The 27,301-nt window shown below is 39.9% G+C and overlaps 1 protein-coding gene across 1 annotated transcript in view; it reads left to right on the top strand.

The window, feature by feature from the left end:
• EFCAB5 (EF-hand calcium binding domain 5) overlaps window positions 1-18,870 on the top strand; it is a 90,652-nt gene extending 71,782 nt beyond the window's left edge. The window contains exons 18-23 of the mRNA XM_065910931.1: window positions 3,122-3,274; window positions 5,238-5,341; window positions 8,811-9,064; window positions 10,426-10,709; window positions 11,117-11,213; window positions 18,269-18,870. Of these exons, the coding sequence (XP_065767003.1) occupies window positions 3,122-3,274; window positions 5,238-5,341; window positions 8,811-9,064; window positions 10,426-10,709; window positions 11,117-11,213; window positions 18,269-18,462 (1,086 nt within the window). The 3' untranslated portion in view covers window positions 18,463-18,870. The remainder of the gene's footprint in view (window positions 1-3,121; window positions 3,275-5,237; window positions 5,342-8,810; window positions 9,065-10,425; window positions 10,710-11,116; window positions 11,214-18,268) is intronic.
• The last annotated feature ends 8,431 nt before the right edge of the window (window positions 18,871-27,301 follow it).

The raw sequence follows: 27,301 nt of genomic DNA, 5'->3' as shown, positions 1-27,301 counted from the left end.
TGTCCCATGGTATTAATTGTAGGAACAGCATTTTCTGCTATAGAACTGAAATCCAGCTATTAGACTACTAACTAAAACCCAAAAAGTAGGAATGAACTTTTAGAAGAGACATATTTATGTTTTATTTATAGTGGTACCTAGAAATCCTTTGCTCTTTACACAAATGGTGCTAAATATGATATGCCTTACCATAGTTCTTGATTTTAGTGTTATAATTTTTGAGAATGAAGAATGAAGGAAAAGCCTAAATGTTTCTCAAATATTCATGTTTTCAAATTAGATCTCAAAAAGGGAGTGGCACTTTTTCATGACCTGTAATGCTGTGGCTTCTTTGGTAAAACTGGTGATTATCCAGTATTTCTTCTTTAAAATATTATATTAGCTTAAACTTAATAGAAAATAAAGTCCATGATGCTTACTGTTGAACAACAGCAAAAATAAATAAAAATAAAAATCTTTATATCAAGGTTAACATGTGGTTTTATTCTGGGTTATCAGTGGAGTTTTATTTCAAGACTGCCCAGTTGCTCAGTCGTGTTCCACTCTCTGCAACCCCATGGAATGTAGCCCACAAGGTTCCTCCGTCCATGGGCTTTCCAGGCAAGAATAATACTGGAGTGGGTTGCCATTTCTTCCTCCAGAGGCTCTTCCTGACCCAGGGATTGAGCTTGTGTCTCCTGCTTTGGCAGGAGGATTCTTTACCACTGAGTCACCCAGGAATCCACAAATATTAAAATAGGTTCGAGGGGGACTTCCCTGGTGGTCCAGTGGTAAAGAACCTGCCTGCCAATGCAGGGGTCATGGGTTTGATATCTGATTGGGGAACTAAGATCCCACTTGCTGAGGCACAACTAAGCCTGGGAGCCACAGGCCACAACCAAAGATCCCGCATGACATCAATGAAGATCCCTTGGGCAGCAACTAAGACCCGAGGCAGTCAGATAAATGAATAAGTATTAAGATAACTAACTAAATAAATAAAATAGGTTTTTGAAATTAGGTCCCTTGTTTGAAGATGGTGTTTAAGTATCTTACACTATCTGCTAAATGAAAATAAAATTAAACAAAAGAAACTAAAAAAAGGAAAGGCACTTTTAAAAATATATATATTTATTTATTTTATTATTTATTTGGCTGTGCCAGGTCTTAGTTGCAGCATGTAGGATCTTTAGTTGTGGTACACGGGATCTAGTTCCCTGACCAAAGATCAAACCCAGGCCCCGTGCATGGGGAGTGCACAGTCTTAGCCCCTGGACCATTAGGGAAGTCCCTGGAAAGCACTTTTAAGATTATAAAATAACTAGACAATTTGTACAAACATTTAAATTTAATTTTAGGACTTTCTTGGTGGTCCAGTGGTTAAGACTCCACACTTCCATAGCAGGGAGCATGGGTTTAGTCCCTGGATGGGGAACTAAAATCCCACATGCCACATAGTGCAGCCAAAAAGAAAAAAAAATTTTTTAATTTAATTTTATGGATAAAAATTTCAGTGAAGGAAGATTGAAAACCCTATGGAGGCATTGGACTGTAGCAGCAATTAGGAAGTTGCTATCATTTGTTCCCCTGGATGCTCTTGATGTTTATTTACCATTATTTAAATTTTTCTCCCTCTCATTTACTGGATGTACAACTGAGGAAGTGGTAGAATATTTTCCCCTGGACATCTTTTTAATAATAAGTTTCATTCTCTTCTGACATAAGGATGATGTGAAGATATTAAGATCCAAAGTGAAGAGTATGGTGAACTATACTCCAAATTATCATTAGGTGAACTATATATGGTCTTTTCAGAGAACATGTCAAAGTGAATTCTAAATTGACCTCCTAGCCCTTGGAGGTAAAGGCTTTTGAGTTACCCTTTGATGCCTTGGGTCATAGTATAAAATGCAGATATTTTTGAAGAATTTGTGGTTCCTCCTAGAGTTTTCCTTGATGTGACCATTTTTTAAAGTCTTTATTCAATGTACTATAACACTGCTTCCTATGCTTTGGTTCCTTGGCCAAGAGGCATGTGAAATATTTGCTCCTCAATGAGGATCGACCCCATACCCTCTGCGTTGGAAGGTGAAGTCTCAACCACTGGACCACCAGGGAAGTCCCATCCTAGGGTTTCTTGACAACAAGACCACGGATGGGTTCTAAGGGTTTCTGATCCTTTCCCTGTGGAACAGGCTCTCTTTATATGTCAAAGAAAACTGTGTAATCTAGGATACTGCAGGCCTGGGAACCCAGCATACCTGCACAGCTGATCTGATGACAGTAGCCACGTAAACACACAGACATTAATCTTGCATCAGATTGGGGCAGTTCTTACCCATCTGTCCAAGACTGGCATTGGTTCTTGGCTTTTAAACTTTCTGTTTTTCCTCATTTCAAAGTTTACCTTGTTCTTATGACACTGCTTTCTGGTAGTATATACCACTGATTTCACTGGGTGATTATCAGGAAACACAATAAGTTAGACGGATTTTCCGGTAGACCTCTGTTTACTCTTTTGGTCTCATTTTTTCATAGTGGAACCTGTGAGAACACTTTTGAGAACACTTTTGCAATGTCTTTTGAGAACCAATGAATAATTTTTCGGAAGTAGATGATTATCGAGCTTCCCTGGTGGCTCAGTGATAGACAATCTGCCTGCCAATACAAGAGTTGTAGGTTTGATCAATGGGTCTGGAAGATCTCCTGGAGGAGAAAATGGCATCCCACTCCAGTATTCTTGCCTGGAAAATCCCATGGACAGAGGAGTCTGGTGGGCTACAGCCCATGGTGTTACAGAGTCGGACACAACTGAGCGATTAAACAACAACAACAGTAACAACAGATGATCATTAATTAAAAAGATAATTCAGGGGACTCTCTCGAATGGTACAGTGATTAAGAATCTGCCTTCCAGGGCAGGGGATGCAGGTTTGATCCCTGGTCAGGGAACTAAGATCACACATGCCAGGGGGCAAATAAGCCCCCACACCACAACGAAGAGCCCATGTGCGCAACTATTAAGATTTGATGCCACCAAATAAGCAAAAATAAAATTTAAAAAAAGATAATCCAATTGATGCATTACTAATTATTTCGCTATTTTTAAAAGAAAAGGCAATTTAAATTTCTGTCTCTACAGGGTGTTGCCAATGTCTTTAGTACTGCCTATCACTACGTCCACAGCCGGGAGCACATCCTTCATATTGTGATCACTGGCATCGGCTGGCTCTACAACATCACACCCAGCATCACTGCCATCTCTACGTACTTTGTTGAGCCCAACTCAGAGAAGGTAGCTTCTGAAGTTGGCTTGGGTTTGTCCAGTGAAAGGCACCAGTAGGAGACTGGCAGGCAGAAGGAGAGTGAGGTTGGGGTATTTATGCTTTTGGCTCTTCCTCTCTAGGTTGCTTTGGGTTAGCTGTGTTCTTCAACAAAAGGCCACTGTTCGAATAGAATGAAGGGCCATGCAGGGGGCTCGGTGTGGCAAGAAGAGTTCCCGGCCCCCAGGTCTCCGTTCAAGAGACAAGAAGTCCAGTGATCTCTGTGGGTTATGAAAACTGCTAATACATTCTCTTTTTTAACATTTTTGAACAATAGTCCTGCTCAGAATGTTTGCTTGAAGAGGGCTCCATGCCCTCAATATATGAAATCTTATGTTAATCTTATGTTAATGGGAAATAAGAGATAATAATCTGTTCTTTTTCTTTATCCTTCTTCTTTGGAGCACACACATTTCAAATTTACTGTTAAAAACATTTACCTATTAGAGGAAGACAGCACTCAGCTGTGTTTTAAACAAATTCAGTATACAGTCTTTGATTCAAGAAGAAAGTAATTTGATACTTAGAGAATGGGGAGGCCAAAAATAAAAGTTGGGAATTAAAAAGAAAAAAGACCACTGTACTTTTAGTCACATGGTCCTCTCTACTTGGCTGTCTTTTCCAGGTTCTGGTAATTGCTTCCTCTCCTTACCTCTTTGGGCTTCCCAGGTGGCTCAGTGGTAAAGAATCTCCCTGTCAAGCAGGAGAAGCTGGTTTGATCCCTGGGTCAGGAAGAGTCCCTGGAGAAGGAAATAGCAAGCCACTCTAGGATTCTTGCCTGGATAATCCCATGGACAGAGGAGACTGGTGGGCTACAGTCTACGGGGTTGCAGAGAGTCAGACATGACTGAGTGACTGACTACCATCACCACCTTTAGGCTAAGAGTAAAAGCAGCTCACCATAAATATAACTTTTTAAAAAATCTAAAAAAAATAAAAATAAAAAATCTAATTTTTTACCATAGTTATTTTTAAGTTTAACAAAATTGTAAGAAAAATTCTAGCATATTTTTTTAAATTGGCTAAAAGATTTAATCTTCATATGGAGGAAGAATAAATGCATGAGAATAGCTAAGAAAATGAAGGATGGGGGGAGTTTACAACCGTAGTCTGGGGAAGAATGGCTGAGTCTCAAAGGTTGAAGTGATTAAAGTGAAGTTGATACATTGATAACAAAAAAATGTAAAACTTTCTTGCATCAAAGTTATAAACACAATTAATTGCCATATATCTGGCAGAAAATAACAGTGCTATATAAAAATTAGTGGAATTTTTGAAAATCCAAAAGAAAAATCAGCAAAAGACAATTTTATTTTTAAAAAAGCCTCATGCAAATGGTCAATAAACATAGGAAAAATGTTCAGTTGTTCTCATAATGAAATACAAATTTAAGTAAAAGATAATTTCTCACCTACTAAATTGAAAAACATTTTTTAAACTGTAGTTTGAAATGTCTATTAGATATCTAAGTGGAGATATTAAATAGGCAGTTGGATATATGAGCTTAGTGTTTGGGGGAAATCCAGGCTGGTAAGTAAATTATATTTAAAACCATTTGACCGGTTACACAACATTGTGAATGTCTTTAATCCCACTGAATTGCACTCTTATGAATGGCAAAAATAATAATATTATGCTGTGTATATTTTACCAAAACAACCCAAAACAAAACATAAGCCATGAAACTGGTTGGGATGACCAATAGGATGAATTAGTCTAGGGAAAAAAATTTCTGAGGCCCAAACCTAGAAGCCTTCCAAGTGTTTGGCATCATTGTGGCTCAAAATTATATTGATCTTGACCTATAACTTGAAAAACATTTTATATTGCCTAAGCTTTTCTAATTTTTTTCTATTTATTTGTCCCCAAAAGTCTCAACGAGTGCATGAAGTTTAATCACTCCTCTCTGTAATGAAATTTCTACCTCTTTTCAAGGATTCAGACTATGTTTTACGAAATATGATGGTCACAGGGCTGCAGGGTCTAACAGAAATCCACAAGAATCCCCCTGTCGTCTTTAGGAAGACATGCATTTTCAGGTATGGGACATACCTCACTGCCTGTTCTGTTTGACTGCCAGCTTCTGCTGCTTATGAATATAATGGCTTTCATTCTGATTGGGCTTTAAAGGAAAATTACTGCAGACCTTTGTCTGCCTGGGTCCTTTCCCCCTTAAGTTCTTTTTAAAACATATTTCAATTTAGTGTTTTATTTTTTATAATTTTCTTATTAACATGGAATTAACAAAAACCCACCATGGTTATGAAAGATATACCCACATCACTAATCAGAGCTCATCCTCTTAATGTTAGCTAGCCTGTGGGCTTTTTTTTTTTTTTTTTTTGAACTTAAAGAAGACAGGCTGGGGCAAAGATGGGGAGGAGGCAGAGAATGTTGCCTTTAATAAGTACCCAGTTCTAGATGACCTTAAATGCCTCTCATGTGTGAAATGCAAAGAATGCTATTAAACTACTGCAAAAACAGATCTTAACTAGAATACACCTGCTTAACTAGAATACACTGCTTCTTAGAGGGTCAGCATAGTTGAATGGGTAGTAACCTATCTCAGGCTAGTAGGCAATTTGACATTTAAGTACCTATGTTAATTCAGTTTCAGTTTGGCCTCATATCAGAATGTTCACTCAGTTTTAAGCTCCTTTCCATATAGTTATTCCTTGTGCTGGTTAAGAGTTTTACAAGAGTCCTTCTAACACCCAGACTTACAACCTTGGATTCCTGTTTATAACTTAGAGCAGGTGCCTTTTGAGGAACTCTGTTGACCAAGGAAGCTTAGCATGATGCCTCACTACTATGACTATCATGAAGACATGGCTCAGCTGCAGCAAGGGGTAGGAACAGCAAAACAAGGGCATAACCTTTCTATCATGACAGGATTGGTGTTATGAACTATAAATGTGCTTTTTTGGCCATACCCACAGCATGAAGGATCTTAGTTTCCCAACCAGAGATTGAACCCATGCCCGTTGCAGTGGAAGCACAGAGTCCTAGCCACTGAATCACTAGGAAATTCCCTAAATGTGTTTTTTTCTGAGGCTGTGCTAAGCAACAGCGTTTTTACAGATACCTAAAAGGAATGACATCTCAATATCATGTAGATGGGGAAAGGTGGAAAGAGATAAAAGGAGGTGTTTATACTTCCCAAGGGAAAGAAGGAGCTGCTACATTTCTGTGAAAACCTCAGGTCCCTCACTGAAATAGGTGCTGTTTTGCGGCCCTATGGACTCTAGCCTACCAGGCTACTCTGTCTATGGGATTCTCCATTGGAGTGGGTAGCCATTCCCTTCTCCAGGTGATCTTTCCAATCTAGGGTTCGAAAGCTTGTCTGCATCTTCTGTATTGGTAGTCAGATTCTTTACCATTGAGCCTTCTGGGCAGCCTCTTAATGAGTAATATTTATAGAAAACACGAACTATGTTATGGTCTGTGAGGAACTCTGCTTGACTCATTTCTACATCCATGAGTCTGTATTTTTAGCTACTAATGGTGGGAGACAGCTGGCTATTCTTAGCATTCTGTAGTGACTCACAGATAGTCAGTGGTAACTCAACTGTTAAGTCAAGATGTATCTGTTTCTGCTTAGAACTCTAATGAATGACAAAAGACCTCTCCCCTGCTTCAAGGTGGGGCAGAGTGTGGGTGCAATTTGCCTTCCAAAGCTCCTTTTGGGATCAGGTTGAGGATTAACTTCACCTGAAATCACACTTTTAAAAATATTTATTTATTTGGCTGCACCTGGTCTTAGTTGTGGCATGCAAACTCTTAGTCACTGTCAGGCAGGATCTAGTTCTGTGACGGGGGCTTGAACCAGGCCCCCTGCATTGGGAGTGCAGTCTTAGCCACTGGACCACCAAGGAAATTCCTTAGCATCTCCTGCTTCACCATCCTGTTTGCCTCAGACCTTCACAGGTTTCTCCCGAAAGCACTCCCTCAGTGACTAATTCGCACAGAGCATCCCTTTCTCAGGCTCTGCTTCTAGTGAACCTGACCTAACACATTCATCCTTCTTTGGGCATTCAACCAAGACTTACTGGACAATAAGTAAACAAAAAATGAATACCCTCAGTGAAGGACAAGTCTATAGTAAAGACAATCAGGCAGAATTGGACTTCCTTGAAGATCCAGTGGCTAAGACTCAGCGCTCTCAATGCAGGGGGCCCAGGTTCGTTCCCTGGTCAGGGAACTAGATCCTGCATGCTGCAACTAAAACCAGGCACAGCCAAATAAATAAAAATTTAAAAATAAGGCAAAGTGGATGGACATGGAACAACAGACTGGTTCCAAATAGGAAAAGGGGTACGTCAAGGCTGTATATTGTCACCCTGCTTATTTAACTTATATGCAGAGTACATCATGAGACACGCTGGGCTGGATGAAGCACAAGCTGGAGTCAAGATTGCCAGGAGAAATATCAATAACCTCAGATATGCAGATGACACTACCATTATGGCAGAAAGCGAAGAAGACTAAAGAGCCTCTTGATTAAAGTGAAAGAGGGTAATTAGCCTCCAACTAATAAAAATAAATAAAAAAAAAATAAAGTGAAAGAGGAAAGTGGAAAAGTTGGCTTAAAGCTCAACATTCAGAACACTAAGATCATGGCATCTGGTCCCATCAATTCATGGCAAAATGATGGGGAAGCAGTGGCAGACTATTTTTGAGGGCTCCAAAATCACTGCAGATAGTGACTGCAGAAATGAAATTAAAAGACGTTTGCTCCTTGGAAGAAAAGCTATGACCAACCTAGACAGGGTATTAAAAAGCAGAGACATTACTTTGCCAACAAAGGTCCGTCTAGTCAAGGCTATGGTTTTTCCAGTGGTCATGTATGGAGGTGAGAGTTGGACTATAAAGAAAGTTGAGCACTGAAGAATTGATGCTTTTGAACGGTGGTGTTGGAAAAGACTCTTGAGAGTCCCTTGGACTGCAAGGAGATCAAACCAGTCAATCCTAAAGGAAATCAGTCTTTAGTGTTCATTGGAAGGACTGATGTTGAGGCTGAAACTCCAATACTTTGGCCACCTGATGTGAAGAGCTGACTCATTTGAAAAAACCCTGATGCTGGGAAAGATTGAAGGCAGGAAGAGAAGGGGACGACAGAGGATGAGATGGTTGGATGGCATCATCGACTCAATGGACATGAGTTTGAGTCAACTCTGGGAGTTGGTGATGGACAGGGAAGTCTGGCGTGCTGCGGTCCATGGGGTCGCAAAGAATTGGACATGACTGAGCGACTGAACTGAACTGGATGGAGTCCGAGTCTGGTGCAGTTACTTTAGATCACAGGGGTCAGGGAGGGCTTCTGTGTGAGGAGCTGAGGGAGCTGAGTCATGAGAACTTAAGGGCTGGAATGTGTCAGGCAGATGAAATAGCAAAAGGGTTGGTGTGGCTCCAGTATACAAGAGAAGGTGATTCAGTGTGTTTGGGCGGAATGTTGTGAACAGGTTTTTATTTTATACCCTCCTTATGTTTATTTGGTTTTGGTTTCAGAGATTTCCTCTTTAAGTGCACAGATAGCTCAGAAGTTGTTTTGGCCTCTGTCTGTGGAGAAAACCACATCGTAGTTCCACTTCGTGAGAGAACAGGAGAAGCTTTGGGAGTTCTCGATGTTAACATTGGCAAGAGGAAGATGTTGCTGTATCGAGAGTTTAAAGACCTACAGAAAATGCTGAAGGTGATCCAGCTTGCCTGCAGTGAAATACTGGGCGAATTATCTGGAGAAATAAAGAAAAACTACATCCTAGGTATTGTGAATGCGGCAACTGTCTGAATTCATAGATTTAATAAGTGTAGGGGAAATCAGACAATACAAAGAAGGATACATTTTCTAAAATGAATTGTTGCAAAATACATGGAAGGATTTCCTTTCCACATGGAAGGATTTCCTTCATGCAATCTTGGACTGATTAGTCTGGCCTATATGTTAGAGCAAAGGGTAAGGAATCACATTTTCTTGCCTGGAGTCATGGTTTTAGAACTGAAGGACTCATAAAGGCAGTATAGAAGTAGCTCACGTGTCAAGCACTTTAAATATGGTATTTCAATTAGTCCTTACCATAACTCTAGGAGGTTAATGGTATCTCATTTTACAGTCAAGGGAAGTAGGGTTCAGAGAAACAAAACTGCTTGACCAAACCGCACAGTTAACCAGCGGTGAAGGCTGGATTTGCTCCCCAGTTTGGGTGCTCTTTCCACCACATGCTTGCGCGCTCAGTTGTGTCTGACTCTTTTGTGACCCCAACCCGCTCTGTCCATGGAATTGTGCTGGCAAGAACACTGGAGTGGGTCGCCATTTCCTCCTCCAGGGGATCTTCCCAACCCAGGGAACCTGTGGCTCCTGAAAGGCAAGTGGATTCTTTAGCACTGGGCCACTTGGGAAGCCCTCACAGCATTAACTCACAGGAACATCTCATTTTGCAGAGAAAGGAGCTAAGGCCTGTCAAAGTAAAGGTCTAAGAGCAAGCTACTGCAGAGCCAAGAACAGACCCCAGTTTTTGCGATTCCACCTCCACCCAGCTACTCTTACCACAAAATCAGTGTAGGCAGAAGGGAGGGAAGAAGAAAGCATGGAAACCTTTCACTACCAAGATTGGAATAAATAGAATTAGTAGAGTAACACTGTTGGATAAAGCTGAAACACTTCTAACCGTTACACAGTGTGGGATAAAAAGGAAAAAGAAAGGAAAATTCATATCTTTTGAGCATCCACTATGTGTAAGACCTGGGACTAAGCACTTTTCCATATACCATCTCCTGTTAATTTCCACAGCTCAATGGGAAAGTAGGGATCAACTCTTCTCACAGAAAATGAAAAGGAGGCTCAGAGAGACAACTGAACTAATAAGGGTGAAAGTAGGTTTCAAACCAAGGTCCAGCTCCAAATAAAGGTTTTACCTTCTCTCAAAGCCTCTACCTGTGAACCCCACAGGGTTCCATTTTTGCCTTTTGATTTCATGACTAGAGAAACTAAGATTGTTTAACGCTATAGGATATAGTCTTTTTTTCCTAAAAAGAAAACAAAGGTTTGCTATATTACGTTCAGAATCCCGTGAAAAAGTAATATGTGTTCTGAACAGCCATGTGGAATGTCTTTCTGTTGTTCTAGAGATTGAAAATGTGGGAGAAGTCCAGCGGGCAGGCATTCTCTTCTTCAGAGTCATGTTACGGGAGTTACAGGAGTGCCTCGGGCTACTTACATCCTCAGACTTTGTGTCACTGTTACTGTATGATTATGACCCTCTGGCAGAGGATGAAGCCCCACCAGACAGCCAGTCCCAGGATCTGAAAGCCAACATAAAATTAGTACAAGACATCCTGAAAGCGATTATCGTGTTCTTTCATCCAAAATTGCAATCAAGTGACTTAGAAAGTTGGGATCGCTGTAAACTGGTAAGTTTCATTTAAAAAAAAAACCTCTTTATTGAAGAATAACCTACACGAGCTTAGATACACAAATCTTAATTGCACAAATCCTTGATTCACAAAGGGCAAGAATTTTTACACAATGAATGTAAGAGGCACCTAGAACAAGAAACAGAACATGAGTGGCATCCCCAAAGCCTTCCTTTTTACCCTCCCCCATCACCAGCCTCCTACACACACACACACACACACACACACACACACTCACTCACTCTCTCTCTCTCACACCCCAAGGGTAACCAGAATCCTGATGTCTAACACCATAGATTGATTTTGCCTGTTTCAAAGTGTGTATAAATGTAACTCTGTAAACTGAGGAATCAGGCACTCTACTTCCACTTGATGATTCCATGATTTTTGTTCTTTGTTTACAGTATGTAAACCAACAGTTAGTCGAAAATATTTGTGACTTTGATCCAACTGCTATGGGACTGGAAGTTAATTTAGAGCTCATTGTTGAATACATTGAAGGTAAATTTCCACTTAATTATAGTCTAAATCTATACCAACAGCAACAAAATACAGTTGCAACCCAGAGATTTTTATTAGAATAAAGTGGCTCAGGGTGCAGTGCATGTGTGCTCAGTCGTGTCAGACTATTTGCAACCCCATGGGCTGTAGCCCGCCAGGTTCCTCTGTTCATGGAATTTTCCAGGCAAGAACACTGGAGTGGATTGCCATTTCCTACTCCAGGGGATCTTTCCAACTCAGGGACTGAACCCACAGTTCCTGCGTTGGCATGTAGATTCTTTATCACTGAGCCACTTGGAAGCCCCAAAGCCCCCAAAATTCAATTTTTAGGGGAAAAAGGTTCTGATTATAGTCTTCTAAAAGGAAGGGCATTGTCTATAATCTATTGCAATCCCCATAGTGACTGTCTGTGCCTTGCACATGACAATTCAGAAGCACCTCTATCTCCCACTTACTGACTCCATATTCAAAATTCTTTAAAAAAAAAAAAAAGCAAATGGGGCCTGCAGTAAGGCTAGAAGCTAAGTTTGTTAAGCAAAAAGGCAGCTGTGATCTTTAGTTTCCATGAAGAACCAAATAAAACAATAGAGCATGAGTCTTTACAGACTAGTGATATAGACTTTTTGGAAGGAGGAGCATCAGCAGGTGGTTAAGACTCTGCTCTCCCAATGCAGGGGGCATGGGTTTCATCACTGGTCAGGGAACTAAGATCTCACATGCCATAAATATACATGCACAAGCACACATTCCTCCATGTAGGTGTGTTATCCCACCAGTCACCTGAGGCTGTTTATGTGAATGGAACAGTAAACAATGAACTTATTCTTTCTAAAAAAAAAAAAAAAAGATTTAAAACTAATTGTTGATTGGGGAAATGGCTCTGTAGAAATCCCTCACTAAGCCTTGTCTCCCTCTCCCCCATTCTCTTTGTACCCTCCAGACAAAGGGTTTCTGGACTTCTGGGACATATATAGTAGAGAAGAGAGGCCTGGAACCAGATTCCTAGGACAAGAAATAGAAAAAGGCCACCCAGAGGAAGACAGCCCACACTCCTCAGGTTATCTGTGGCAGCAGAAGCATGTAGCACAGTGGAAGCAGGAAGCAGTGGGTGGATGAGAGAGAGAGAGATGTTCTGGCTTAGGAAGGAGAGATACTCCCAGAAGTTTGGGAATGCTAGACACGAGGTTCACATAACAGTTAACATGAGTTAATGTGGACCAAGAGTGGTATGAGTGAAGATTAGAATTCCTATCCAGAATGGCTTCTGTGTTGCTTCATGGCTGGTCGCTGATTCACAGGCACCTCTGCATTCCCAGGTGTTACAGTTCTTGCTGCTTTTAAGCGGTCGTTTAAGGAAAACAGGGGGCTTCCCTGGTGGCTCAGACAGTAAAGAATCTGCCTGCAATTCAGGACACCTGCGTTCGAACCCTGGATCAGGAGGTTCCCCAGGAGAAGGGAGTGGCAACCCACTCCAGTATTCTTGACTTAGGAATTCCATGGACAGAGGAGCCGTGTGTAGTCCCTGGGGTTGCAAAGAGCTGGACACGACTGAGCAGCTAACACTTTCGAAGATGGGAACTCTGGCTAACTTCTTGAGGAAATGGCCCCATTGTCAGTAGAAATTTGGAAATTTCCAGGCTTGCTGTTGAAGTCTGAAGCCTTTCTGATTCTGCACATGTGACTTATTTTGTTTCTCTCCAGAAACTATAGAATCACTGCTTTATTCCCTTGACTGTGAAACTTCAAAATGATATATCTTTTTAGAAATTATTATATTTATTTAAATTGGAGGATAATTTCTTTACAATATTGTGGTGGTTTTTGCCATGCATTGACATGAATCATCCATGGGTGCACATGTGTCTCCCCATCCTGAACCCCGCTCCCACCTTACTCCCCATCCCATCCCTCTGGGTCATCCCAGAACACTGGCTTTGAATGCCCTGCTTCACGCATTGAACTTGCACTGGTCATCTACTTTACATATGGTAATATATATGTTTCAATTCTCTTCTCTCAAGTCATCCCACCCTTGCCTTCTCCCACATAGTCCAAAAGCCTGTTCTTTACATCTGTGTTTCTTTTACTGTCTGGCATATAGATAGGATCGTTGTTACCATCTTTCCAAATTCCATACATATGCGTTAATACACTATATTGGTGTTTCTCTTTTTGACTTATTCACTCTGTATAATAGGCTCCAGTTTCATCCACCTCATTAGAACTGACTCAAATGAGTTCTTTATTGTAGCTCAGTAATATTCCATTGTGTATGTACACCACACTTTCTTATCCATGCAGGTCTATTTTCGTCCATTGATCTGAACACTCCCTGGGCCTTTTCAGTTGTGAAACGCAGGTCCCTACCTCCTAATGATTTCCTCCCTGACAGTAAGGTCGCTGCACATGGCTGTGCAGTTTGTGCACTGCACAGATGCACCCTGCTGAGGGGCTGGGGCGCTGAGATCTAACTGGGGTTCCATTCATGAAACTGTGTGCTTCAGCTTACACTTATGTCTGCTTGGAAGAGGGGCATCTCCTTCTTCACACACTTTTTTCTGTTCACCAAGCTGAGTGCTCAGAGCGTGCATTCATCCATTCACACAAAAACGACCTAGGGGTTAGAGGAGGCCCTGCCCTCCCTTTTCTGTGTTCCTTCTTTGGAACTCCCATCATTCAGACATGGGAAATCCTAGACTCAGCCTCCAAAATCCCTATAGTTTCTCTCCTCTTTTCCATCTTCTTTGTTTCACTTTCTGAGACATTCTCTCAACCTTTTACATTTGTTAACTTACAGAGGTACATAGTCAAAGATTTTGGAAGCCACTGCACAGAAGTATGAATTTTTGTAAAGATAAATTGCATTTATTTCAGTTCATACATAATTTGATTTATAACTACATCATGAAAAAAAGTCAATACAATGTGATACTGTATAGAAATTATGCTTCAACTGGAATAAGACTAATATATTTGCAAGAACTCAGTTTGGCCTGGAACAAACTTCTACCCAAGGTTTGATAACTCAGGAAAAAATTTGGTTTTACCTCCTCATTTAACACAAACTCTTACCCAATAAACTAGAAGCGGCACTCTGCAGTACCTTCAGGACCACAGTAAATTAGTGACATATTAAGTCCCTGACTGTCATGGAAAATAAGAATTCTCCTACCTACACAAAAACTGATAGAAACTAACACACATATACCCTTTTAAGTATGATGTTGCATGGACCTTCAGCTCATTGTATGTGGCAGTAATGTTAAGAGGTGGTAGAGGGTATGTCAAACAGTAGAAATAAAAGAACTAAAATTAAGAGAACTAATGATGAAGAGAAGAGCATTCAATAAATACTGCTTAGAGCTTCCCTGGTGGCTCAGTGGTATAGAGTCCACCTGCCAATGTAGAAGACATGGGTTCAATCGCTGATCTGGGAAAATTACACACGCCAGGGAGTAGCTAAGCCCATGCACCACAACTATTGAGACTGCTCTGCAACAAGAGAAGCCACTGCAATGAGAAACCTGCGTGCCCAGCTAGAGAGTAGCCTCAGCTCACTGCAACTAGAGAAAAGCCCAAGCAGCAGCAAAGACCCAGCACAGCCAAAAAATAAGTAAATAAGTGAAAAATTAAAAAAAAAAAAGAAATACTACTCACTGATCTTGGGTTAGTTGTTAGTTGAAAGGAGCAGCTTCACATTAACTTTGAACTTGAAGCTTAAGAACTTCATTCTTTTTTGCTTCACACATCTTTCTAATTGTCTGTCATTCCCAAAGCTTTTAACTTAATCTAATGTTAAAGCAGAGGTTCATAAAATGGAATTTTAATTAGAAATATCTTAAAATGATCCAATGTTTTCAGCAGAATGAATTTGCTATATAATTAAAAGTTTGATTAAGTTGGAATCTAAAAAAAAAGTTTCTGAATTAATAGGTTCATAAACAGATTCAGAGGTTGAGCCAACAATTTTTTTTAAATCAGATATATTCAAATAATTTACTATAACCTTTACCAAGGAAGAATTACTCAATCTGTGCACAATGGCTCTCTGCTGAAATGCAAAGAGCGGGCATCTATCCACCACAAGAGGGCAGTAACACTCAACTGTTGTTAATGGGAAACCCGCGAACTGATGGAGGCTTCCTCCAACAGAGGAATCGTTAGAGCCAGTTTTTAAGGCATAAATCTCTCAGTGGAACAGGGCAGGGAAACAGGAACCTTCACCCAGACAGGTTCGGAGCTTCTGTCCCCGGTAACAGTAAGACAGGAAATAAGCAACAGGGGCTTGTGAAATGGAGCGACTTCGCTCCCCATCCTCCTGTCCTTAAATCACCATGGAGATGGCCTACTAGCTTAATAATGGCTGCAGATAGGGGTCTGTTCATTTGAATGTCAGATAAGAACACTGGTAGTCAGTGCAACAGAGCTCTTAATGGGGATTTGGAAAAGGCAGAATAAAGGCTGTGGGGAGCAGCAGAGCTGTTATATCTCAAAAAATTAGTTAGGACTGGTTTTAGAAGTGTTCTAGGGTGTACTTTAATTTAGATTTGTAACATTGGGACATAATGATAAAGTAATTTTTTCAGCCTATAGCATTAACTTCTAAAGCTTCCAGGAAGTTAATTAATACAAAAAGGGATCAATTATAACAAATGCATCTCAATATTTTAAGTATGTATGTTAATTGGTCTAGTGTTACTCATATGATATGAATCAGGTATTTTTTAGGTGCTCTCATGTCTGACATCTGCTTTCAATTTTATTCATAATTGTCACTAATGTTACTGAGCTTTAATCTGAAAAGACTTTAATATTTGCAAAGCCTAACTTAATTATTCCACAATTTAATGTTGTTTCAACCAACATTTATTAAACACTTACAATTGAGGGAAAAAACAGTGCTTCTGTGTGTGTGTTAAAAGAGGAAACTTTAGAAAATTGTACTCACATGTTTTATACAGTGAACATCAAATAAAAATTGAGATTTGAGTATGTTTTCCATATTTTATGTGCCTTTCCTATTCTATATTGTACCTTTTGTGGTAGTGATACCTTGAGAACCATAGATATCTTAACCTAATTCAGGGAAACTTGTTCCTTCACGACAAGGAAATATGTTCTATTTTGTCATCCTAATGGACAACCATGAGTGACATAATTGTCATTGTTATTAATGAGCTACTGGATAGAAGACAGTATTTAAAATCTCTTAATCAATTATGTGTATACATGTGTGCCCAGTCGTGTCTGACTCTTTGCGACCCCATGGACTGTAGACACCAGGCTCCTCTGTCCATGGGATTTTCCAGGCAAGAATACTGGAGGGGTTACCATTTCCTACTCGAGGATCTTCCCTACCCGGGGATCGAACCCATGTCTCTTGCATCTCCGAAATTGGCAGGTGGATTCTTTATCACTGCACCACTTGGGAAGCCCTCTTATTTGGTTATAAATACCATGTAATGGTTTGATTCAAGTCAAATCAATAAACATTTATTGGGTTAGGAACTGTATTAGTCACTAGAAGTAACAAAAAAGTAAAACACAGATTTGAGGGTAGAAGGGATCTGAAAGAATGAAGATATTTTTTGAGCAACTACTCTTTGACAGATTTTTGCATGTCTTTCCTCTTTAATCCCCATAACAATTCTGAGGTATCTGTTTTGTGGAAGAAGAAACAGGCTCAAGGCAATTAAGTGACTTTTCAAGGTCACAAAACTAGTTGGAGTAGAGCCAAGATTAGAATCCAGATCTCTTTAAGTATATCCTCTTTCCATTGGACCATTCTATTTGAATAGTCATTGACTGACTGACTCCTGAGAAAAAGTCATTAAAAAAAAAAAATTTATTTATTCTTTGTTGTCCCGGTTTTCCTTGCTGTGCGTGGGCTTTCTCCACTTGCGGTGAGTGGGGAATACTCTTTGTTGAGGTGCACAGACTTCTCACTGCAGTGATTTCTCTTGTTTTGGAGCACCGGCTGTAGGCACATGGGCTTCAGTTGTTGTTGCTCCTGGACTCTTGTGGCTCCGTGGCACGTGGAATCTTCCTGGACCAGGGATGGAAACCATGTCCCTTGCATGGCAGGTGGACTTCTATCCACTGTACCACCAGGGAAGTCCCAAAAGGAATTTTTCAAAAATAGTTTGCAGTTTAACAAATGAAATATTTTAGTGTGCAGTGATTATAGCTTTAAAAATAATTTTTAATTAGGGAATACTTCAAACATAGAGGTTAGAGACTAATACCTGTGCAGTCATTACGGAGCCATATTCTTAATATGTTTTTGAGCCAGACTCTTTTTAAAGAAAGAAACATTACAGAAACAGTTGAGAATTTCTATGCTCCTCCCATATCTCATTCTCTTCTTCTCCTCCCTAGAGCTAATACTATTATGAATTTGGTGTTTATCAGTTTCATGCATGATTTCTACTTTTACTACATACCCATGAATCCATAAACAATATAATATTATTTTGCAGGTTTTAAAATTGTTTTTAAATGTATCCAAAAGGACATATTATTATACAGCTTACTTTTTGTTCTCAACAATGTTTTTTTTTATTTTTTCAACAATATGTTTTTAAAAACATAGTTACTGCCGAGTCTTAGTTGTGGCATATGGGATCTAATTCCTTGACCAGGGATGGAACTCAGGCCCCTTGCATTGGGAGCTAGGAGTCTTAGCCACTGGACCACCAGGAACGTTCCCTCAACAATATGGCTTTGAGATATTCACAATGACATATGTAGCTCTAGTTCTTTGTTAAATGCTGCATAGGGTTCCATTATAGGGCCTTCCCTGGTGGCTCAGATGGTAAAGAACTCACTTGGAATGCAGGAGACCCAGGTTTGAGCCCTGGGTCTCAACCATTATATGAATATACCAAAATTAATGTGTCCATTTTCCTATAATTACGTAAACAAGATTCTGCTATAGTTTTGACTCAAAATATATCTAATGAACTTTTGTCATAATTTTTCTTATATCTTAGTATTAAAGTGTATTTTAGTAATAAAAGTACAAAACTAACACTTTTTTTTTTTTTTTGGTACAGATCATTCTCGAATCGAAGTATGGAAACTTGGTAATGCTGCCATCGAATACTTATACCACTGGGCCCACATCTGTTTAGCTCTCATAAAGCTGAACAAAAAAATAAGCAGCGCTATTATTTCACCCCCATTGCCTTCCAAGACTGACTCCTATGTGTACGCAAAAATGCCAGAGGGAAGCTTGCCAGGAAAATGATAATGGAATTGCGACTGTATTCAGGGTATTTTTGTCATATTCAGTTTTGCTTATTAACTATAAAAATATTTTCAATTGGAAAGGAGTGCCACATAGACCTATTTTTCTCCTAGACCTTTACCTCAGCACTTTCTAAAACCAAAAGTGCCTCCGAAGGAGAAATTTGATCTAAGGAAATTTCCAGTTCAGGTAGCCATAACCAAATGTATGTTATAGAATATATTTTAAAGTTTCTTTTTAATTTTAGCATTTTATCTGCTGTGGGCCTGTTATGGTTGGTTGAGTGAGTTATTGTAATTCTTTTCAGGTACAAAGTAAAGAACAGGCTGAGTATTTAGGGGGAAAATGGCAGTTTTTACATCCAAAGAGCACTGTTTTTACATCAAAAAAATATAATAACAATTTTAAGAAATGGACTAGGACGTGTTTTTCTAATTTTTCAAAGGCTTTTATGAGCATCACATCCTCTCTGCTCCCATCTCCACTCCCTCACCCCCACTAACCCTAATAACTTTAAAAGTTATTTCAATAAATAGAAATTCTAGGGAAATGTTTGACCATGACTTATGGAAAAAAAACTTTTTTTTTTTCCACAACAAAATCTTCATGAGTTCAAGAACTGCAGAAAGAATTTATATTTATTTAAATCTTGTTATTACAGCAAACTTTACTGCCCTGTTGTGAGATTTCATCTTTGCAGTAAGATATCTGATGACAGAGTCCATTTTTAATAAAATTTGGGAAATTAAACTTCATTTTCTTTATTTGGTTGACAAAATGTAATGCGTTCCAAACATCTTATAATTTGAGACTAGAGATCCCTTTTTAACCTTCGGTGATAAGATGGCAGTGTTATTTACCAGCCCTCATCTCTTGGCTGGTCCCATACCCAGTTTTAACCTATAAGCCTGTTTCATATTTGGAAGTGAGCTTTTCAGGGCATTTGCTGCAGCATTTCTAGGAACAATGTTCTTGAAGATATTAAACTGATAGCCACATATTCTGATGGCTTCAGAACAAGCTTTTAAGGGGTCCACTGTGAATACAAATAGCATTTTAGGCAGCAAGGAGGGAAAATTTTTGCAGACTGTGACCTGTTGATCCATCATGATGGGAATTAGGTTATTAATAACTAAATGGCATGCAGCTTAATGATAAAAAATATCACACATCTGCATGACATTTTAACTTGAAGTATTTTCACATCCTAGCTCATCTGATCCTCCCCAACCTTCAGGGTTGGCAGACTCAATATGATTATCCCCATTTTATAAACGAGGAAATAAGCTCAAAGAATGAGTTAGCTAGGTTACAATGAGTAAGGGGCACCCACGTGTCCTGTTGGGCTTCCCTGGTGGCTCAGAGGGTAAAGCATTTGCCCGCAATGTGGGAGAACTGGGTTCGATCCCTGGGTTGAAAAGATCCCCTGGAGAAGGAAATGGTAACCCACTCCATACTCTTGCCTGGAAAATGCCATGGACAGAGGAGTCTGGTAGGCTACAGTCCATGGAATCGCAGAGTCACATAGGACTGAGCAACTTCACGTGTCCATTTCTATTTTATTGCTCTTGGCAGTACGCTAGATATTTCATCAACACTTTCCAAACTTCACTAGGCTAACAATTATGCTATTATTCTTTTGGAAATGACTTTATTTACTTTTAATCTATTTATTTGTTTGCTTGCCCCAGCTCTTAGTTTTGGCATGAGGGATCTTGAGTCGCAACATGTGAACTCTTACTTATGGCACATGGGATCTAGTTCCCTAACCAAGGATTGAACCTGGGTCCCCTGTATTGGGAGTGTGGAGTCTTAGCCACTGGACCACCAGGCAAGTCCCTGGAAACTACTTTAAAATTAAGCAACCAACATGGTGGATTGCTTGAATTTATTTAACTATCATTTAAGTAAAATCCTATCCCTTGACACCAGATACTTATTTTTTTAGTGAAGAGGATGTTATCTGTACTTGACAAAAATTTAGATGTTGGTTTATGGTTAAATCTATTTATTTGACTCAGTAGATTTACTGATTTACTTGTATTTACATATACTTCAAAAGCTCAGACTTGATTAAATGGTTATTTTTTTAGCTTTCTTTACAGCTTATAGGTAACAATGACACTGCATACTGCAGACCTTCCATATCCCTTTCTTTTATATTAATAATTACAGCTTTTCATGGTCCAGGAACAAAATAAATGTTTCAAGACAATGATATTGGAATTCAATTGGAAGCTCCTATTAACCCTTTTAACAGCTTTATTGAAATATGACACATATATTATTAAAATTCACATACTTAATGTGTACAACTAAATGGTTTTTAGTATATTCACATAATTGTGGAATTATTCACAATAATTTCAGATTATTTTCATCCCCCCATAAAAAACCCCACATCTTTAGCAATACTCCCCATTTTTCTCACTCCAGTCTTCAGTTCAGTTCAGTTCAGTTCAGTAGCTCAGTCGTGTCCAACTCTTTGCGACCCCGTGAATCGCAGCACGCCAGGCCTCCCTGTGCATCACCAACTCCTGGATTTTACTCAAACCCATGTCCATCGAGTCGGTGATGCCATCCAACCATCTCATCCTCTGTTGTCCCCTTCTCCTCCTGCCCCCAATCCCTCCCAGCATCAGGGTCTTTTCTAATGAGTCAACTCTTTGCATGAGGTGGCCAAAGTACTGGAGTTGCAGCTTTAGCATCAGTCCTTCCAATGAACACCCAGGACTGATCTCCTTTAGGATGAACTGGTTGGATCTCCTTGCAGTCCAAGGGACTCTCAAGAGTCTTCTCCAACACCATAGTTCAAAAGCATCAATTTTTCGGTGCTCAGCTTTCTTCACAGTCCAACTCTCACATCCATACATGACCACTGGAAAAACCATAGCCTTTACCAGATGGACCTTTGTTGACAAAGTAATGTCTCTGCTTTTTAATATGCTATCTAGGTTGGTCATAGCTTTCCTTCCAAGGAGTAAGCATCTTTTAATTTCATGGCTGCAGTCACCATTTGCAGTGATTTTGGAGCCCAACAAAAATAAAGTCTGATACTGCTTCCACTATTTCCCCATCTATTTCCCATGAGGTGATGGGACCAGATGCCATGATCTTAGTTTTCTGAATGCTGAGCTTTAAGCCAACTTTTTCACTCTCCTCTTTTACTTTCATCAAGAGGCTTTTTAGTTCACCTTCACTTTCTGCCATAAGGGTGGTGTCATCTGCATATCTGAGGTTATTGCTATTTCTCCTGGCAATCTTGACTCCAGCTTGTGCTTCTTCCAGCCCAGCATTTTTCATGATGTACTCTGCATATAAGTTAAATAAGCACAGTGACAATATACAGCCTTGACGAACTCCTTTTCCTATTTGGAACCAGTCTGTTGTTCCATGTCCAGTTCTAACTGTTGCTTCCTGACCTGCATACAGGTTTCTCAAGAGGCAGGTCAGGTGGTCAGGTATTTTCATCTCTTTCAGGATTTTCCACAGTTTATTGTGATCCACACAGTCAAAGGCTTTGGCATAGTCAATAAAACAGAAATAGATGTTTTTCTGGAACTCTCTTGCTTTTTTGATGATCCAGCAGATATTGGCAATTTGATCTCTGGTTCCTCTGCCTTTTCTAAAACCAGCTTGAACATCTGGAAGTTCGCGGTTCACGTATTGCTGAAGTCTGGCTTGGAGAATTTTGAGCATTACCTTACTAGCGTGTGAGATGAGTGTAATTGTGTGGTAGTTTGAGCATTCTTTGGCATTGCCTTTCTTAGGGATTGGAATGAAAACTGACATTTTCCAGTCCTGTGGCCACTGCTGAGTTTTCCAAATTTGCTGGCATACTGAGTGCAGCACTTTCACCACATCATCTTTCAGGATTTGAAATAGTTCAACTGGATTTCCATCACCTCCACTAGCTTTGTTCGTAGTGATGCTTTCTAAGGCCCACTTGACTTCGCATTCCAGAATGTCTGGCTCTAGGTGAGTGATCACACCATTGTGATTATCTGGGACCTTCATGAAGATCTTTTTTGTACAGTTCTTCTGTGTATTCTTACCACCTCTTCTTGATATCTTCTGCTTCTGTTAGGTCCATACCATTTCTGTCCTTTATAGAACCCATCTTTGTGTGAAATATTCCCTTGATATCTCTAATTTTCTTGAAGAGATCTCTAGTCTTTCCCATTCTATTGTTTTCCTCTATTTCTTTGCATTGATCGCTGAGGAAGGCTTTCTTATCTCTCCTGGCTATTCTTTGGAACTCTGCATTCAAATGGGAATATCTTTCTTTTTCTCCTTCGTTTTTCGCTTCCCTTCATTTTCACAGCTATTTGTAAGGCGTCCTCAGACAACCATTTTGCCTTTTTGCATTTCTTTTCCATGGGGATGGTCTTGATCCCTGTCTCCTGTACAATGTCACAAACCTCTGCCCATAGTTCATCAGGCTATCAGATCTAGTCCCTTAAATCTATTTCTCACTTACACCGTATAGTCATAAGGGATTTGATTTAGGTCATACCTGAATGGTCTAGTGGTTTTCCCTACGTTCTTCAATTTAAGTCTGAATTTAGCAATAAGGAGTTCATGATCTGAGCCACAGTCAGTTCCTGGTCTTGTTTTTGCTGACTGTATAGAGCTTCTCCATCTTTGGCTGCAAAGAATATAATCAATCAGATTTTAGCGTTGACCATCTGGTGATGTCCATGTGTAGAGTCTTCTCTTGTGTTGTTGGAAGAGGGTGTTTGCTACGACCAGTGCATTCTCTTGACAAAACTCTATTAGCCTTTACCCTGCTTCATTCTGTACTCCAAGGCCAAATTTGCTTATTACTCGGTGTTTCTTGACTTCCTACTTTTGCCTTCCAGTCCCCTATAATGAAAATGACATCTGTTTTGGGTGTTAGTTCTAAAAGGTCTTGTAGGTCTTCATAGAACCATTCAACTTCAGCTTCTTCAGCATTACTGGTTGGGGCATAGGCTTGGATTACCGTGATATTGAATGGCTTGCCTTGGAAACCAACAGAGATCATTTTGTCATTTTTGAGATTGCATCCAAGTACTGCATTTTGGACTCTTTTATTGACCATGATGGCTACTCCATTGCTTCTAACTGGAGTGATGCCACTCCAGTCTTAGGCAACTACAAATCTTGCTTTTCCTATGGGTTTGTCTATTCTGGATATTTTATATAAAAAGAATTATATGTGGTCTCTTGAGACTGACTTCCCATTCCTTTCTAATCTAAATGTGATCAAGCAACTAGTAGCCCTTAATTCTACAGACAATCTCAATTACTGTCTCAGAAGACCCTTTGTAGGTAATTTAGAGAATTTTCATTCCTCTTCTGTAAGGTTTTTATGCAATGTCACTCCCACCTAATCCTACCCTGCTAAGTCGCTTTAGTTGTGTCTGACTGTGTTACACTATGAATTGTGGCCTTCCAGGCTCCTCTGTCTATGGAATTCTCCAGGCAAGAATACTGGAGTGGGTTGCAATGCCCGCCTCCATACCTACCTCACCCAGGGATCGAACCCATGTCTCTTACATCTCCTGCATTAGGCAGGCAGCTTCTTTACTACTAGCGCCACTGGGAAGCCCTAACCCCACCCTACATCATCCTTAACTCTGTGTTCCTGCTCTCCCCCACACGATCTTATTATAAAGACCTCTCAACAGACAAGATCAATTAATTAAATATTGCCTATTTCTTTCTCCTGTAGGTATTGTAATTCCCCTTGGTGGGTGTTCAATCTCCTAGTCATTACCCTATTTTACCTCTGCTCAGTCTCCTGCCTGAGCTTAAACTGTCCTGCCCACAGATCACAACTGGTGAAGCACTTGAGGTGGCCAAGTTTTGTTCCATATGACCCTGACTCTGTGTAGCCACAGCTGTTTGAATTGGGGTTGACCACTTGCCAAAGGGAGACCAATTTGTGAAATAGTCTAACATAAAAAGCATCCAAACCACTGACAAACCAAACTGGGAAATAACAATAGAGCAGTGTCTAGAAGGGTATTTTTTAGAGAGGGCAAAAATGTCACAATAGGCCTTCAACAAATTGAAGCATGCTGTCATCCAGACACCACAAGTTAGCTGAACCTGTAGGTTGAGAAAAGTGAGTACAGTTGACTCTTGAACAACACAGGAGTTAGGGGTGAACCACCCAATGTTCAGTCAAAAATGTACTTTAGTCAGCCTTCTGCCTCTGGGGATTCAACTAACCATGGATCTGTAGTTATCTAGTATGTATTTATTGAAAAAAAAAAATCCATGTATGAGTAGAGTCAAGAAGTTCAAACCTGCTGTTCTAGAGTCAACTGTAGTTGATTAGGGAAGAGTGGGCACAAAAGGAAGCAGAGAATGAAAGAGTAGGGATAAGTAATACTAGTGTCAAAATGTTAAATCAAGATCCTTAAGTTTGGGTGCTGAGGGTCCTACAGTTGTCTCACATCCAAGTCTAGTTGACTGTTCTGTGCTTGAAATCTTATCTCTGCAAGTCAAGACAGAATTCTCTGCTGCGGAACAGAAGTATGGGAGTGATGATGCTGCCTTTTACTGGCTTACTCTGCTTCTCTCATTACAACTTCTCCCATTCAAGATCCCAAATACAGGTTCAAAGTATTAGAAGACTTCTTCAAGTCTCTGATCCACTGTAGCAACTACCACCCTTGCTGCAAACCAGGCCAACTAATTGAAGAACTTAAACTCTCTGCAACACTGAGAAATCAGCCCTCTAGCTTTCGGAAAACCTCACAAGTGCTTCATTACAACAGCCTGTAGGCAATAAGAGAATACAGAATCCAACATTCCAATTTAGAAGCTCAAATTATATAGCATATTGAGCCTATAATTTTGTGTAACTAATTCTCCACCCAGTCTCTTTAAGAAGCAGATAACTCAGGCAGGGGGGGCTTTATTATTTACCCTTTTCTGATTCTTTTTATTTTAAGCAAAGTAACACATGCTCATAGTTTAAGAAATCCTCTGTCATAAAAGGTCTGTCAAAACTAGAGCATTTCCCAGCTCCACCTTACCCCTATTTTCCTCGCTTCTGAGTCAACTATTTTCAATTCTTTTTGCTCAAGAGTTAATAAACAGGACAAGCTAAATCTAGACAGTTGCCCGTCATGATACAGTTTTATCAGAAAAGTCATGCCCAAATTGTCTGTGACTTCTTTCACAACCCTGGGCAGAGTTGAGTAGCTGCCAGAGACCTCTGACCCATAAAATCTAAAGATTTCCTATTTGACCTTTTGCACAAAAAGTTTGCCAACCTGTTTTGGCTGTAGTTTTGACATGCACCTCCACGTTGCAAAATAACATGCCATGTGGCATGTTTTTTTTTTTTTCCTGAATTAGGCAGGATTTATTAACCTCCCAGAATGCAAGAGATTTAGTTCCTTTCTCAGCGTGTGCATCCCCCCCCCCACACACTTCCTACTCCTTTGTTCTATCCAACTACCTTGTAATTTAGATCAGAATAGCTGCTTATTCAGTGTTTGCATTATCGTGATCATGTATGCTTAATTAGGACTTAGCCATGTAGTAACTTATAATTATTTTTTTCATGCTGACACATTTATTATTAAAGGGTATGATAAAGTATACATGTAAACAACCAGAAAGAGATATATAGGTGAGGTCAGGAAGGGTATTTCTGTCCTCATCAAGTTGGGGTGCACCATCCTCATGGCAGTTGGATATTTTCATCAACCCAGAAGCTCTCAGAATTCCATATATTGGGTTTTCTTAATGGAGACTTCATTATATAGGCAAGACCAATCATTAATTTGGTTTAAAAGCCCTCTCCCCTTCCCCGAGGATACGGGTGAGAAAGAAAATTCCAAGCTTCTAATTATGGTGTGGTCTCTCTGGTGATAAGCTCCCATCCGATGCTATCCAGGGTTACCTCACTGAAACAAAAACCCTATCACCCAGAGAACCAGAGACCAGGGTCAAATATCAAATATCAAAACAGAAGTTGCCCTTCGTGCTTTTATCACTCAGGGAATCACAAAGGTTTTAGGAGATCTGTACCAGGAATCAGGGACAGAAAGCAATATATGTTTCTCTCTATATTTTTTCTTTTTTCATTTTTATTTTTGGCTGCGCTAGGTCTTCATCACTGTCCATGGGCTTTCTCTAGTTGCATGGTGAGTGGGGACTACTCTCTAGTTACAGTGCATGGGTTTCTCATCACAGTGGCTTCTCTTGCGGTGGAGCAAGGCTCTAGGGCCCTGAGGCTGCAGCAGTTGCAGTGTGTATGCTCAGTGGTTGTGGCGTTTGCTTAGCTGCCCTGTGGCATGTGGGATCTTCCCAGACCAGGGATTGAACCTGTGTACCCTACACTGACAGGTAACAGGTGGATTCTCAACCACTGGACCACCAGATATGTCCATGTATGTATATATATATATATATCCTTTTATTACACTGTGCCCCAAGATTTCATATCTGGCTTCTGTCTGGCCTTACCCTAATCACTTTGGGGGGAAAAAAAAGACATTCAGCACATTCCTACATGCAAAGTTATATAATTCCTATAATAGTATGTTTCAGCATTAATTCATTTAAAAGAGTGGATCTTAAAGTGTGGTTTGTGGACTCCTGCAGGTCCCTAAAACACTTTTGGGATTTTCCAGGTCAAAACTATATTTCTAACAATGCTACGACATTATTTATTTGCCTTTTTCACTCTCACCCTCACAACAGTGTGCAAGAAAACCTTCCAGAGGCTTCTTGATGTGTGATGATGTCATTGTTCTGACAGTTAATAGAACATGTGTGGATTCTTTTAACTTTTTTCTTCTAGTTTTATTGAGATACAATTAATATACAGCCC

This window comes from Muntiacus reevesi, chromosome 18, assembly GCF_963930625.1.
Source record: "Muntiacus reevesi chromosome 18, mMunRee1.1, whole genome shotgun sequence".
Classification (NCBI taxonomy): domain Eukaryota; kingdom Metazoa; phylum Chordata; class Mammalia; order Artiodactyla; family Cervidae; genus Muntiacus; species Muntiacus reevesi.
Note: the sequence above shows the minus strand (reverse complement) of the source record. Positions and strands in the feature narration are given on the sequence as shown.